The sequence below is a fragment of the Camelus dromedarius genome, chromosome 9 (assembly GCF_036321535.1).
Source record: "Camelus dromedarius isolate mCamDro1 chromosome 9, mCamDro1.pat, whole genome shotgun sequence".
NCBI lineage: Eukaryota > Metazoa > Chordata > Mammalia > Artiodactyla > Camelidae > Camelus > Camelus dromedarius.
The window spans coordinates 2,500,884-2,518,334 of NC_087444.1; the positions used below are offsets into that span (position 1 = coordinate 2,500,884).

The 17,451-nt window shown below is 39.3% G+C and overlaps 1 protein-coding gene across 6 annotated transcripts in view; it reads right to left on the bottom strand.

Annotated features, from left to right (window-relative positions):
• Nucleotides 1–17,451, bottom strand: part of EVI5 (ecotropic viral integration site 5) — a 166,939-nt gene that overhangs the window by 60,950 nt on the left and 88,538 nt on the right. For all 6 annotated transcript variants that reach the window (XM_031457600.2, XM_031457599.2, XM_064488716.1 and 3 more), the window contains 4 exons: nt 14,184–14,318; nt 11,621–11,761; nt 9,511–9,669; nt 5,112–5,258 (listed from right to left, as the gene is read on the bottom strand). In XM_031457600.2, the coding sequence (XP_031313460.1) occupies nt 5,112–5,258; nt 9,511–9,669; nt 11,621–11,761; nt 14,184–14,318 (582 nt within the window). The remainder of the gene's footprint in view (nt 1–5,111; nt 5,259–9,510; nt 9,670–11,620; nt 11,762–14,183; nt 14,319–17,451) is intronic.

A 17,451-nucleotide genomic window follows, 5' to 3' on the forward strand; every position in this document is an offset into this window, starting at 1 on the left:
ATTTGCAGTTTGCCAGTTTATGTGGTATAAATGCCTTCATCACGGCTCCTTTCAAGCTGACACTACGTTAGTGAACATTAACGAACTTAACATTAATAGTGCACTATTACATGGTATTTCCACCATATAGATACAATGGGTATAAATAATGTCAAAAGATAATAATAAACTGTAAAAAATAATTAGGAAATGATGAAGTTTGAGTATTTATTACCTTTGTTTTACCATAACTTAATTATGTTGAATAATTTAATTTTTAACATGGCTGTTTAACAACTATGTCGCAAAATTCCTGAAAATTTAACAATTAGTTCTTGCAAGCCTTTACTAGCCAGGCCCAGCACACCACTGTGACTGTGTTTAACAAAATTCAAATCTCTTTCTGTCATTCCCTTACTGTAAACGCTTCAATGGTACTCCACAGATCTCGAGGAAATATAGTAGGCCCTTCTGCTGGTGCCCAGGATCCTGCATGATCTGGCTCCCTATTACTTTTCTAGCTTCGTATCTTACCAGTGTTCCTCACCACACACTCCCCTCCAGCTAGGATGAACCTCTTTTAGTTCAAACCACCTCCTGTTCCTTCTCACTTCTGCTCTTCACATGTGCTATTTCCCTTTGCCTAGTGAACCCTGTTCCCTTTCCTGGACCAGGAACTCCTACACACCCCTAAGGACTCACTTCACTGTTCCTTCGCTAGCTTTGCTTAAACCGTGACCCTAATACTAAACTCCCATTACTGTACCCTGTTAACCTCCTCAGTCAAGGCGCTGCTCACACTGCACTGCAACGGTGCGTCCGTCTGCATCCTTTGCCAAGAGAAAGCCCTTTGAGGACAGCGACCTCTCCGACAGCCGGCCCCCCGCAACCGCGCGAGTGAGCCCCCTAAACGCTTACCCTTTGGCTTTAGCTAGGCCTTCTAGCTGCCTGCGACGCGTGAGACTCTAAACCAGGACCACTTGACTAGGTTGCTCCTGAATTTCTGCCCCTCAGAAACTCTGAGATGTTAGTTAAGCCACTAAGTTTCAGAGGTAATTGGTTAAAAAGCAGTAAATAAGTAGTATGTTTATACTCCAGTAACTTTAACATTGCATAAAAATTATATCCATCAAGTAAAAAACCAAAATACCAGACATCAATTTTCTCCTAATCTTCCCCCGTCTCCAATCTAACCACTGAGTCTTGCTGGTTCTCTACAAAAATACTGAATTGGCCTCCTTCGCCTGAGCTCCAGGGCCCAGGCGAGCAACTCCGTCTTGATGGTCTCATGTCAGATCTCTCTCCAACCCCACCTCAAATCCGTCTCCACACACAGCGGCACGTGTGTTCTTTTAAAGAACAATTGCGTTAATTGCTACAAGCATGTTCTCTAATGAATGCTAAAATTAGTTACTGCAACTTTAAGGATATTTGCATAAACTCAAGATAGTCCCTCCCATACACAACTTACATATTAATTATTGTGGTGGCCTTACCCGGCCACAAACTCCTTGCTACTCTTTCTTTCAGGAGCTGTAGCCTAATGTCTCTTCCCCGACTTGGGCCACTGGCTGAACTTAGTGACTTGCTTGCGAGGAACAGAATATGAGGGGAAAAAAGCTTTGTAGTGGAGAAAGCCGTCAGACAAGACCTTAGTCAAACGACCAAAGTTAACGGCACCAGACCTGAGGTCTGTGAACACAGCATCCCCTCGACACGATGCGCTGAGAAGGACGCCTCATCTCGTGTTCTCTCCTAAAGCACAGAACCTTGGTCTAATCATGAGAGGACATCAGACGACACCAAATTGAGGAACTGCTACAAAATCCCTGACTAGTATTCTTCAACAGTCACAGTAATGAAAGAAAACTCGGAAACTGTCCCAGATCAAAGGAGAATGAGATGTGATGCGGAAATCTGAATAAAGTCTGTAGCTTAGTAGTAACATTGCACCAATGTTCACTCCTTAGTATTGATAAGTGTATCGTGGTTATGTTAAAATTAGGAGCGGCTGATTAAAGGGTATATGGGAACTCTCTGTACTATCTTTGCCACTTTATGATAAACATAAAATTATTTCAAAAGTAAAAAAATCTGAAGCAAATACAGCAAATCAAAAACTATATGTTTCTTTCCTACTTAAGACCTTTCAGCGGCCTCCCACAGTACTTAGGGTAAAACCCAAACTTGTTAGCGTGGCCTATAAAAATCCGTATGCTGAGTAGAGGAGTCCTGGCTCACCTCCCTGGCTTCAGCTCACTCAGCTCTACGTGACATGCAAGACTCAGCAACCAAGTCCTTTCCTGCCTTTGAGTCTTGAACTCTTGACTCTCTTCAGGCAAAGACCTTCCCCCGACTCTCCGGGTGGCTGGCTCCTTCTCATTCTTCAGGTCCCAGCTCTGATACCCTCTCCTGGCTCTTGGTCTTCATTCCCCTTCTCCCTACCTCCCACACTGTAGCGTATCATTAGCAATGACCTTTTCTATTTTTTACATATTGTCTCACTAAACATTATATCCAACTTCTCCATTACTGTATCCCCAACGCCTACAGGAGTAACCGACAAAGAGAAGACACCCAAATATCTGACAAACGTGTAAGTAGACGGATGGCATTGTTCTTTAAAGTCTCATAATCTCACCTCCTCCCATCCCTATTTGAGAATCAACATGTAAATTATATCTACTTAAAATGAAAAGATTTGGCTACACTACACGTGAGTAGCACGATGAAGAAACAAGCACTATTACACGCTGCTGGTCAAAGCAGAAAACAGTACAACCCTAAGGGGGGGTATTTTGACATAATCTATGAAAAGATTTTTTACCCATTGACCAAACAATCAAATCTAGAGCAACTTACCCTACAGGAATGTGCAGATGCACCTCTATGTATCTGAAACTCCACATGAACCCTGTCTGCAGTAGCAGAACACTGGGAGTGACCCACGCGCCCAGCAGCGAGGGCCCAGCCGAGCACACTGCGGTCCCCTCCACACAAGGGGAGGCAGTAAGAGTATTCACGCACTGATACTGAAAGCTCCACAAAACACACTGACCCAAAAAGGAAAAAAGCAAAATATCGTCTGCTAACTTTCGTGTAAGAAAGTGAGAAGAAAAACTATACACTTCAGCTGCTAGTATCTGCCTGAAAAGGGGCATGAGCTGCATCAGTGCCACCCGGTGGGATCTGAGGCAGCGCCCACCACGACGCAGGGTCAAGCCCTGACGTGCGAACAGCCACCCCAAGCGGGGTAAATGAAAATGACAAATGACTACGTATCAGTTCAAAATAGGTTATGCCTCCAGACGAATCTGTGTGAAATTTATGAAAAAACGTTCAGGTTTCAGAGTGTCCTGGATGTTCCTACAGGGAATCTCAGACTTGCCCTATTTCACGGGTAAGTGGGAACATTCGAATTCAGTTACAGAGGGAAAGTAACACTGATACTAAACACATGCATAAATGAAAAACAGCACGAGCTTTAATAATTACTCATCAACAAGTCATAAGCTAGAATCATATAAAACCAAATGAAAATGAATCAGGTTTATAAAACTGAATGACTGACTCCCTTGAAAAATTACGTTCGTTCCTCATTTGTTTCCACATAACAAGGTAAAACACATATATTTAACCAGAATGTCCTAGATGCTAAGGTAACAGCACTGGTCACTTTTGAATCTGCAAAAGGCATCATAGAAGACTGACTAAATCAACATGCAGCTTAAACACGGGGAAGATACCAGAGTCAGCGTATGGAACACACCTCACAGAGGCATTAATGAAAATCTTTTAATTAAATAAAATCTCCTATCAGCTCTTACCTTTCTGAATCTGAGCCCATTACTTACATAAATTCAAAGACAACAATTATTTTCATCAGCAAAATCACCAAATATTTATCTCCAAAGAATAGTTTGACTAAAAGGTGCTGAGGCACTTGAGGAGTAATATTAAATCAATATGTTTAAGGAAAACATATACCAATAATAAAAAAAGACTAAAATTTAGTTCTTTATTAAAAATGTCAGCACGGACACTAATGCGTCATGAAAACTCACCAGGTACCAGTGTGAGTCAGACGGACATAACCTCACGTAACATCGTTTTATTTTTAAACTAGTCTAGTCACATCCTTCAAGAGGGACTGACTCTTACGTTAGTGCAAATTTCAGCACTGCCTACAGATTTCTGTCAGTGCAAACTGTAACAGCCATGCATATTTATTAGGATGTAATTTCATCTCTGGATTTCAGTGACACTGATAAACCACTCAAGCTTCACTCCTGGTTTTTAGTGACACCAGAACACGTTGATGGAATTACAGCTTTATATGTACCACTGAAAGTCTTGTTTCTTATCATAGAATAATTAGGCTGGAATCCCTAACGGGCATCATTCCTACTCTCTTACCATGGAAAGACGGCTGTGCGGCTTGTTTTTAAAATCCCGTAACTCGTCCTTAGTAACCCGTTCCAGTGTTCACAGTCGTCTCCTTAGTGATTTCTCACACACAGACCCTCTCCCCGTCCAGCCCACTTCCCGTTTCCCTCTTCTCTCTCACCGCTGCTATACTGTAAACTCATTTAAGGAAAAATTGTGCTTGCATTCAAAAACTTCTCCATGCTTTATGAATCCAAACATTTCCCCCCCAAACAGAACAAGTGATTGAAATAATAATGTGGAAGGTACACAATTTTCCAAACCCGCTGGTACACGCACCTCTTTCGCTCTCTACTCTATGCGGAAAACATGCAAATGTTGACAGCCCAGAATAAGGTGCCCATCAAAGCAGAGCTGCCTCGGCCTCTCTTTCTGGTTGAGACATTAAAAGATTCGGCGTGAAGGGCTACAGGTCAAAAGAGATAATCAATTTTCAATTACTTGGTTGACTTAATTTGTGCACTGGCATTTACCCAAGTGGTTGAAAATGTACGTTTCCTGACTGAAATCTACCCAGAACAAGAAATCTGGTCCAAAAGCAACTGCCAAACTAAGTTCAGGAAAAACAGGAAATAAGACTCACTTGTTTTGGCTTTATAACAAGGTACTCAGTGATGAGACAAAAATGAAAAAAGGCATTATTATATTGACAAAAAACACAAACTTGCTCGTTGACATGTATTTACCTTGCACTCAATCTCTGCTTGTTTGCGCTTTGCTTCACTTAATTGGGTTAGCAGCCCTTTGTTCTGCGCAGAAAGACACTGCACTTTCTCCTGTAGGTTGTTTACCTCTTGCTCTGCTCGTCGAAGATGATTACTGTTGATCTGGTTCTAATAATTAAAAATAGAAATACTCAGAATGGAGACAGAAGGCCTGAAAAAACTTACAAATTTCTACCTATGCATTTTATGCCTCAACAATATTTTTTATTGTTATTATTAGTTACAGGTCTATTTTATTCAACAAACAGTTAAATACTTTAAAAAAAATTTAAAAACTGCCTTAAAAATGAAGTCACCCAAAAGAATACATACGGTTCATATTAGAAACTCTCAATAAAGCTCCATTTATGATTCATAAAGTAAATATCTACCAACTAGAAGGGTGTTTGTACAGAACTTGAGGGTATTAATTTCTGAAACAGGCAATGTGGTATAAAATAGATATAGGAACATGATTAATTTAACTCCTTTTTTCTAGTTCCCAAAAGAAAGGACAGACTGGTCAAAAGGTGTCATAACCATTTACTGGACTAGACACCCTGTGACGTTACAAAATCCATCGTGCGAACTTCTACATTCCTATAATGTACAGCACAGTCTGTTTTCAAGGCATATGGACTGGTTTTGAATTCTGGCTTGTTATTTGGTGATTAAGCAATCCAGTCAATATCTCTAAGTTCCTGTTTCCTCATTTGAAAAATGTATATAAATATTATCTATTTCTCATTTGGTTGTCTTTAGAATTAAATCAAATAATACATGTAACAAAGCTTCATATACTTCTGCCCTTCCGATTCCCTATGACAGGTGACAGTGGAATACTGCTGGGGCCCGACCGTCTCTGAATGACGGGCAAAGGGAAGACCTAATGATACTGAGAAAGCCCTTCGGCAAACCAGCCTCCAGTCTAAAGGTAAGATCGCTACGGGAGTTCAGAGCCCGTGGTGCAAAGAGGGCAACCGCAGAAACAGCAGACCTCAAACCAGCCGGCCCTCCTGACTAGATTAACGCAGGTCTCCCATACTAAAGGCCCAGTGGAAGGAAGGCTGTGCCCACTGCCAGGCATAAAAACCGTCTACCTTAGTCCACTGTCCCACACGAGATACATATCTAGTTTTCAACAAAAAAAAATTGCAAAGCTTAGAAAACGGTAAAAAACAAAATACTTCCAAGAGACAAAGCAATCAACACACCCAGCCTCATGTAAGACCCAGGTACTGAACCTGACAGGGAATTTAAAGTAACTGTGATTAATATGCGAAGGGCTCCAAGGAAAGGTGAAAACACGCAAGGTCAGACAGATAACATCAGCAGAGGAATAAAAACTGTAAGAATTAAGCAGAAATGCTAGAAGTAAAAAAACACAGTAACAGAGGCAAAGAAGGCCTTCAGTGGCTAATCAGACAACGCACAGAGTGAAGGGAAGAATCAGTGAACTTAATGAGAAGTCAAGAGAAATATTTCAGTCACTAGAAACTGAAATACAAAGAGAAAAAACAATGGGAGAGACAAGAACAGAGGCTCCAAGAACTGCTGGACAACATCAAACAATCTAACGTAAGTGTGACTGGAATCCCAGATGGAGAAGAGAGCGTGGGGAAAGAAGTGTGGGACAAAATGACAACCAAGAATTTTCCAAGTTTCATGGCAGTCACAGATCCATAGGTTCAAGAAGCTCAAGAAAAAAACAAGCAAAAATCACATCAGGTCACACCCTACTTCTCCAGGAGACTGTCCATTTCACCAAAATACTCAAATTTCAAGTTGTTCAGAGAGTATTTTTAAAAAATACTTTCACTGGGTCTATATTTATGTCCCCTTTTTCATTCCTAATAGTGTGTATTGGTGCCTTCTTTCTTTCTTGAAAAGTCTTACAGAAGTTAGCTACGTCTTACCAAACCAGACTCAAAAAGAAACAGAAAACCTGAGAAGACCTGTAACTCTTCAACAACTAGGATCAATAGTTACTATTCCCATGTAACAAAACAGAAAGACAATCCTGCTTAAAGGAATGAATTCCAGCAAATACTTAGGTCATGGGTAACTCCAATCTTACATAAAACTTCTGAGAACAGAAAAAGATAAGATACAACCCAATGCATTCACCAAGCTGACTTAGTAATAACCCTGGTACCAAAACCACAATATTAAAACCTTGGTACCCAAACCAGAGAAGAGTGTCTCTCAAAAGGAGAATTACAGTACACGCTAACTTATGTACAAAAAAATCTAAACTATTAAACACTCGAATCCTGCAATGGAAATGGGTTGTGCACGTCTCCGTGTCTGCATTCTGTATCACAAACTTGTCCTTTAATATTCTGGTAACTGCCCCTCAGTATAACTGGTTTCTTTGCTGTCCTATGTGCTTTATTTTATGTTGTTAAAAACCACTATTTTGAGAAGGGGTCCATGGGTTTCAGACTGCCAAAGGGGCTCACGGCACACGTGAAAAAGGTGTAACTCCTGTACTGAAGAAACGCTGAGAGGTGTGCACGAGGAGACCTGCAAGAACGATCAGAGCCGCAGCACTGTTTGTAAGATGAAAACTCAGAACAAAGGAGAGAGGGCCTCAGTAAGCAAGGTATACTCACCATGTGGGCCTTTCTAAAAGTCATCAAATGAAGGAGCTGGACCTACCTTGTATCAACAGGGACAAACCTCTTAATCTGAATGCTGGATACATGGGTGCTTGACACAACACTCTTTAAATGACTAATACACCATTAATACTTCACCACACTGTTTTTATTTATTTTTCTCATTTTGCTATGAGAAAATTTCATGCATCATCACCAGCTCGTGCACTGACATTTAGAAACCCATTTCTCTTCCAACAAAATCCATCCAAAATCATATTCATTAATGTGCACAGTTACGCACAGTGCAAAATACAAATTCCTTAGGAAGCCTTTCCTCAAACCACCTGTTCGGTATTAACTGTCCCATCCTACTATCCACAGCAATTTCTATCAACATCCTCTAATTACAGATTGCTGAATTATATATGTCTTCCAGTTTTATTAAGATATAATTAACATACAGCTCTGTGTACGTCTAAGGTGTACAGCATAATGACTTGCATCTACTGCGAAATGTTTACTGCGATAAATCTGGTTAATTTCTGCCCCCTCATACAGTGCGCTGTATTACATACAGCTTTGCATGCTTGATTCTCAAGTGTTAAGTTCTCTGCTGGCTGCACAGTGCTCTGTATTCACAAGTTCTCAAAACCACATTTGTTGAGTTTGATTCATTGAGCTGCAGCTACTCCGAAATAAATCCTGACCAATGGCTTAAAAGCGGTGCTTGTGTCTTTAATATCTATACTGACACAAAATCTGATTATAAAAATAAAACTTCCCATTATAAAGCTGGATTTCTACTTTCCAAAGTCTTGCTGTTACTGTTAATTACAATGGAAAATACAAGAAAATAACTTCTTACAGTGTAAAACAGGATGTATTTATCCTAAAGAACTTACATATCCGTGTCGTCACGTTCGCGGTGGGATGACCACTTTGTGCCTGACTGTGCAGAATGAAATGTGACATAACTATGCCCCCTGCTGACTGACTAAGGATCCTGAAAACCAAGTAACATTACATAGAATGTAGAACATAGGCCACACAGATGTGCCGCATAAAAACCAAGTGTACAGATGAAACTTTATAATGCAAATGGACTCCACAGAAAGGACTCCCCAGATCTTAAGTGTATCTGAGACAGGATTTGTTAGAGAAAGGGCAGACTTGAGATTAAGTGTAATATTGGAATTAACTGCTCAGTCACCACATCACACAACTTCAGGGAGCACCATTCACACTCTATTCTACATCAGTGGTTCTCAACCAGGGGCAATTCTGCCCCCGACCCCGGGACATCTGGATTGTGAGGGTGGGGTGCTTCTGGTCACCGCGACGTGGTGGGGGGCGTGGTGCTGCTGAGTAGAGGGTAGGGGGATGTGGTTTTAAGTAGAGGCCAGGGATGCTGCGGAACATGCTACCAAGCACAGGCTGGCACCCACAATAAGGAAGCAGCTGGTCCCAAATGCTAACAGCATTGAGGCTGAGAAATTTTGCTCTACATGAGTATTCCTTTTAAGATTATGCAACAAGGAAACAAAGTTAAACAGAGTTTTATGACTTGCTTACACTTTGCTGAATGGGTCAAAGAAGACATCAAATCTCTGATATCAAAGAAAACAAGTTTTAGACCTTTTTATTTAGGCTAGAAAACTGCCGTCTAGACAACTTCATACATCCACCTGTTAGCTCTCTTCTAATGACGACACAATCTGTGCACAAGGTTTTGATTTGCTAACAGTATTTTTTAAACCTACTGAGTTTTCCCACCATACCTGTGTTTCCATTTCCATCATCCTTTGTTTCATTTCTCTTATTTCTGCCTGTGTTTCAGCTTCTCTAAGTCGAATGGTCATCAGTTCATCTTGTAACTCATTCACAGCATTTTTCTTAGGGGGGTCTTTCCACCTCCCAGTAGTACGAGCTAAGTGGCGCTAAAATACCAAAACGTATTTTTCCAGTATCAAAATAAGAGTCAACTTAACTAAACTTTTATTTCAGGCTCAGTACTTATTAAGCATTTTATATACATCATTTTATGTAATCCCCAAAAATCTTAAAAGTGAAACTATTTTTGCATTATACGGGTAAGAAAATGGAAATCATGATTAAGTGACTTCAGAAAAGTCACACAGCCAGTAAGCAGCAGATCTGGGATAGAAAGTCAGAGTTCAGTTTTCTTTTTTTTTTTTTAATACTGTGGATTAATTGTTGTGAAGAATACAATTTTCACCCTAATTTTTTTTATAAGACAGATTTTCACATTATTTTTAATGAAATCCCAAGAAAAGGGGAAAATGGGGGCATTCGTGAATTAAGGAAACAATACCAGAAGTTAAAAGAAAGAAAGAAAAAGGCACGGCAAGGACTAACTTCAGTCTGTGCTAGGTGCGTCCCCGCTCCAAATTCATACCAAGATCACCATTCTAAAATGACGTGTAGTTTTTTTCCTTTCCTATTTCTCTTCTGTCTTATAGATTCTGTTTTCTTGCTATTTGTCAACTGTTTCCTTCGTATGTGAATAAATTTGGGTGCATATAACCAAATGGCTGTTTTACTTTGTGAGAAAACCAATTTTCTTTTTTTTTTTTTTACATATTTTTTTAATTGAAGTACAGTCAGTTTACAATGTGTCAATTTCTGGTGTACAGCACATTGCTTCAGTCATACATGAAAATACGTATATTCGTTTTCATAGCCTTTTTCACCATAAGTTACTACAAGATATTGAATATACTTCCCCGTGCTATACAGTATAAACTTGTTGTTTATCTATTTTATACATAGCAGTTAGTATCTGCAAATCTCAGACTGCCAATTTATCCCTTCCCACTACCTTCCCTCTGGTAACCATAACTTTGCTTTCTATGTCTGTGAGTTTGTTTCTGTTTTGTAAATAAGTTCATTTGTGTCATTTTTTTAGATTCCACATATAAGTGATATCATATGGTATTTTTCTTTTTCCTTTTGGCTTACTTCACTTTGAATGACAATCTCCAGATCCATCCATATATTGATGCAAATGGCATTATTTTATTCTTTTTTATGATTGAGTAGTATTCCATTGTATAAATATACCACAACTTCTTTATCCAGTCATCTGTTAATAGACATGTAGGCTGTTTCCATGTCTTAGCTATTGTAAATAGTGCTGCTATGAACATTGGGTGCATGTATCTTTTTGAATTAAGGTTCCTTCTGGATATTTGCCCAGGACTGGCACTGCTGGGTCATATGGTAAGTCTATTTCTAGTCTTTTCAGGAATCTCCATACTGTTTACCATAACGGCTGCACCAAACTACATTCCCACCAGCAGTGTAGGAGGGCTCCCTTTTCTCCACATTCTCTCCAGCATTTATCGTTTGTGGACTTCTGAATCATGGCCATTCTGACTGGTGTGAGGGGATACCTCATTGTAGTTTTGATTTGCATTTCTCTCATAAGTAGTGATACTGAGCATTTAGAAAACCAATTTTCAAAGTAAGTTAACAAATCCATATTCAAATTTATACTGGTGTCACCCTTCTGATGTTTTAAACTGACCCATGAATATAACATCAACAGAAGAAAAAATATGTACTATATAAAGGAATATTTTCTCATCATTCTTTTAAAAAACTTCCATAGATCACAATGGTATAACAATACAACAAAAACATGGCTTGATCTCTAATTTATCTTTTTTAAATCATAAGAATCAAAAAGGAGAAGCAGCTTAAAGGTACTTTCAATTTACAAATGCTCTGAGTTTTGTGCATTAGACAGGGTCTTTCCCACTTTTAAATTCAAATCCTAGTGTTGGTCATTAGCCACTTCAAATTCACACAAAATGGATATTCACATTTTACCCTCTTTTAAAAAGCACACGATATATGTTGACATACCTGCCAGTGTTCCTCCAAATCCCTGACCTGTTGTCTAAGTTCTTTCAAACCCATAATAGCTTCTGCTTCTCTCAGTTTCACAGCAATGAGTTCTTCCTGAAGCCTAGCAATGTTGTTTTCATCAGGAAAAGAGTTGTTTCTCTAAAGCAATGGAACATTTAATTGGGGATTTATTTTTAATTTAAAGAATAAAATACAGCATACATAATACATAAGAATTATTTTGTCCCATATGTAATTATATTTAATTTTATACAATTTTACTGAGATATAATTCACAAACCATAAAACTTATCCTTTTAATGAACACCAGTCAGTGGTTTTTAAGAGTATTCACAGGGTTGTGCAACCATAATCGCAAACTAATTTCAGAACATTTTAATCATCCCCAAAAGAAACCCTGTACCCTTTAGCAGTCACTCCACATTTCCCCTCCCCCAGCCCCTGACAACCACCAATGTACCTTCTGTCTCTATGAACATGACTATTCTGAACATTTCATATAAATGGAATCATATAATATGTGGTTTTTTATGAATAGCTTCTTTCACTTAATATGTTTTCAAGATTCATCCTTTTTATTGCCAAATAATATTCCATTGTACAGCTATATCACATTTTATTTATCTGTTCATCACTTGATAGAATGTGGGTTTTTTCCACCCTTGGGTTATTACAAATAATGGTGATATGAACATTTATGTAAAAGTTTTCATGTGGACGTATGTTTTTAATTCTCTTGGGTATATATGAAAGAATAGAAGTAATGGATCAGATGGTAATTTTACATTTAACTTTTAAGGAACTGTCAAACTTTTTCAAAGCAGTTGTACCATTTTACATTCCCATCAGGAAGGTATGAGGGTAACTGTACTTAATTTTAAAGGCACAGAAAGTCTAACTCTGCTTGTTTAGTAAAACACTGTACGGGACAACAGGATTAAAAATGTCTACAATATGGCAATAAACATCCTAACCTCTGATTAAGACTACAAAGCATAAACATCACTTACATTTTAAAGATTTATGCAAGAGAACAGTTCAAAATCTGTTTTGTATTTTTTCAGCATGTCACTTTGGGAAGAAGGTATAAAATCTCTGTACATTAGTCCCTATTTATATCAGTACTCAAGAAATTAGCACCAAGACGATCAAAAATATTTGTTTCAATGGTACAAGATTTAGATTAATCCCCTAGTATACTAAAAGCCCCACCCTAGGATATAGGGTTTCCCTATTAAACTGCTCTGGGGAGTGACCAAAGGATCCTAAACTGGGCCCTAGTAAAAGCTCCTTAATGAACCGAAGAACTATGGAGATTTCAAGTCCTGAGACTATGACATTTTCTCTCTAAAATATCTCATGAAGATTTCAGCCCACAGGGATGATGGAAGAAAGTTATTCTTGCCAGCTACACATTTTTATGTTGGACTTCAAATATTTTCTCCACTGAAAACCAAAATAAACTGCATATGCATAAAAAAGTATCCTGTATGAAGAAATTAACCACAGGAAGCATGAAACCTTCCAATTTCCTCTCTGCTCTATAACATGAATACCAGCAATGCTACTTAAGAAGCAACTTTTAAAGTGGATCCAAGGGCATTTCTTTCCACCAAATATTCAAAACAAAGATCTAGATTCTTACCTAAACCATGCAACTCAGAACACTCCTAAGTTAGAGACCAAATATTCTCTTAGGCTATTTTTTTTTACAGCATTCTTTCTGGCTTTTTTCTCAACAAATAGGAAAATAAATTTTCTAAAATGAATATAAAACTAGCAAGCAGAGTTCTGGAAAGATTATCCCACTACTGACACAGTTACACTCTGTTCTGTTTCATTAAGAAACGGCTAAGAACAACTCGAGGCTATCTTTCATGTCTGCTGTTCACCAGCCTTTGACTCAGTGGCTGGATACTCCTAGAGGTGAAAGAAACAAACTCAGCCTGGAGCCCGAGGCCCCAGTGGCTCTGTGATCTGCAACACAATCTCTCAATCCGAGGTTCATTAAGTAACCTAAAGGCACTTCTCCTTCCACACTTAGCTAATCTTTAAAGTTTAATAACCTTGAGCAGAGGTAAGTTAGCTCCCATAAGTACACCCCCAGCTAAGATCTTCCCGTATATTCTGAGGCGGCTTTCTGTAGCTTTGATAGGTGCACTTAGATGCAATTTCCCTGAAATGTTTATATATTAGCCTATTCCTACACCTCTTGCAGAGGAAGGTATTATAACATTTGAAGACAATGGTTAATTTCTATCCACTAAGTTTCTCTTCTCTGACATTTAAATCTTATTTGTATCAAAATTACCCTGGTTGTCTTCCTCTAAAAGGGCTCTGATCTCCATTTTCACCCTAATATGGGGCTGTGAGTGGTGCAGCAACAACAAAGGATAAGTGGGAATCTGACATAATTTTTCCCTTTCCTCTCAGAAACCAGTATGTAAGGCTTCCAATGTCCAAAAGCACCAAGTCCCATTTCACTGCTCAGTGAGTACCTAACAGGTATCTATTACATGGCCCCTCTCATTTGGGAATGACAGCGTTTATGCTTTCTCACCTTTTCTATATCGAGAACTTTATCCTGCATTTCCTTCAGTGCACACTGAGACTCGGCTTCACTCAGACGGGCTTGGACCAATTCCTTCTCCAGCTGTAGCACAAAATCTTCACTGTAGTTGGAACTGCATTTATGCTACAAGTTACAGACACACACTGAAATTTCACAGAAGTATGAACATGTATATGCAATCAAAATAAGTGCAGTTACACGATACAACAACTAAGGGCAACCAGACAGTCAAGGTTCTATCTCCCTAACACTTCCAGCCGGCCTCCTCCAACTGACTTTCGAATGAATACGAAAGCCCAGGTCTGCTATCTATAAAGATGATGATATTACTGAGCGTTCGTAATTAGTTATCACACTAATCAAATTCAGTTCACGGAAGATAAGTATCTCCTTTTCTCGGTCCTTCCATCCAGAAACTAACAATTTGCACTGTGTAACCGTGCAGCCATCAGTTGCATGTGGCTACCCAGCATATAAAATGCAGCTAGTTCAAATTAAGATAGGCTGTAAGTATAAAATACACACTGGAATTTGAAGGCTTGATATGAAACAAAAAGACAAAATAACTCATTAATTTTTATAGATTGTGTGTTGAAATAATATTTCAAATGCATTGAGTTAAACCACTAATGTACATCTGGGAGTAAAAAGGTGCACTGAGTTAAATTAACATTTCAACAAATTAAAATTTTAATTAATTATGAATTTAATTATTAGCTACTCTTTTTAATATGACATTTTAAAATGCATGTGGCTCACATTATATTGCTACTAGACAGCAGTTACAGACTACAGAAAACCAGTGCATATTTACTGAAAATTCTGTTTTAACCTAGCAGAAACAAAACCACGGCATCCATAGGAATGTGAGCCATCCTAAATCCCAGCGCAACAGAAACGTATTTGCTCTTAGAATCGTAGATCTCTTTAAAGATATGCGTGAAAATGACTGTCGGAAGCAAGGAAAAGGCAGACGTTGTGCAAAGAAATTAATCACAGGAGCATGAGAACTTCCCCTTTCTTTTTCTACTTTATAATATGAATACCAATGCAGTTACTTAAGAAGTCCCTTTTAAAACTAGTTTCTATACAAAGCTGTTCAAAAAAGCAAAAAGATAACTAATTTACCACTATAAAATATTTCCGAAAAAAAACTATCACTTCACATTTAATTCATGCAGTAAAGAATTAGTGAGAACTCAAAATTCCAACACAGAGTCAGAGAGAATAACCTCCTACTGAACGAGCAAGATATTAAAAGGATTCCTTTTACTCTTCAATACATTAGGAACAAAGCAGATGTCAAGTCAAAACTCTATTAAAAAACTATGAAATGCTTAATTAAAACACACGGTACTCCCTTGCCCCAGTCACCCCAAAAGATACCATTTTTTAAAGTGAACAGTTCACTTATTAAGCAAGTAAGGACTTTTAAATTCAGTATACTACACACTGTTTCTCCTAGAAATTTTTAGATACTATTAAAACAAAATTTCAATACAATCTTGCCCCTGCAACACAAACATCACCTATGCAAACACTTACCTTATCATACAGGGAGGAGGCACAATTTTGGAACGACGACGTCTAAAATGCAGGTGCCATATTTTGTTTAACTAGATCACAGTTAACTTACGAGTAACACGAGAGGTTTCTGCCCCTAACCTAAAGCTCCAGCAACTGCAGTTCAGGCTTATTCACCAAGACTCTATCAGGAGAGACCCAGGAACACATCAAACCCAGATGGCCCATGTGAGAGTGCAACCACTGATCTGGTATAAGCCAGCAGATCTAACCAAGCACAAGAAAACTGTACTCATACTGGGAACAAATTTTTATCAATAAAGTTTATAAGACTTCTAATTGTCCTCTATTGTTTGAGGGAGAAATTATAAATTCTACAGTTTATACATGTCATTTCTCCTCTCATACGACCCACTTGTTCCTCACCCACTGCAAACTAGCTTTAGTCCCCATGCCTTGATGAAGCTGCTCCAGTCACTGCCAGTATTAATAACCATTAACAATATAAAAGCTCAACGGGAAGTCCTCTTACTCAGCTCCGGCCTTCACCAGACAGTCTAGGACTTTAACGCAAAGGACCGCTCTTACACGTTTCTCCTCCGTTCTCTTTCTAGGTGTTAACTCTTCCGTGGTTTCACGGCCTCTCCTCTCTGTCCCCCGAGTCCCACGGCTTCATTACAGGCACGTTGCGTCTACACGTGTAACACGTCTGTGTGTATCAATCAGCAGGCCCCAGGGTTTCACTACTGTGTGTTTTCTCTCAGTCTTTCCCTCAGCTTCCTTATTTTGTGGATTCACCCTGTGTGACTTCATCCACACTGTGATACAGTCTACCTGTACAGCCACCACCAGGTACTGTCTACGTGTATCAGATACTGCCTAAACAGACAATGAATGAGATCACCGAGGAAGAAGCCACAGAACAGGAAGAAGGGGAAGGAGGAGGAAAGACAACACACAATAACGGGACTCCAGGGACAAAAGGCAGACGTAGACAGGCAGCAACAGGCACACAGACACACCGAGGGCGAAGACTCGCAAGTCTGCCTTCTCAGCTCTGACCTTCCCATTAAGCGGCAGGTCCACCTTCACAGCTTCCGGCCGGTCTTCTCCACCTGTTTGGCCTTACACGCACCTCACACTCAGCGTGTCAAAACTCAGCTCCCCCTCGTCCTCCTCAAGCGTTCACAATGACACTCAGGATCCCACCGTTTAACAACCGACCAGGTCAAGCCTGCCCTCAGCCCACACCCCATCAGTCACAAAGTCTGAGTGATTTCTCCTTCAGACGCCTCTTGAGTTTGCCTGCTCTCGTCTGTCTTCACGGCCATTCTCTCTCTCTTTGGATCACTGCAGCAGCCTTGCACTCACGCCCATCTCACCGCCGCAGCACTTACAAGGGTATTATTTGCTAGAGGCATGCCTCCTTTTACTGCTCTTTGCTTTATTGCACTTCACAGATACAAAATTTTTTTCTACAAATTGAAGGTTTGTGGTAATCCTGCATTGAGAAGTGTATCTGCACCATTTTTCCAATGGCGTTCGCTCATTTTGAGTCAGTGTGTCACATTTGGCAATTCTCACAATAATTCAATTTTTTCATTATTGTAATATTCATTATGGTGATCTGTGATCAGTGATCTTTGGTGTTACTATTGTAATTGTTCTGAGGTGCCACGAACTGTGCCCACGTAAGGTGAACCTGATTAATAAATATGTGTGTTCTGACTGC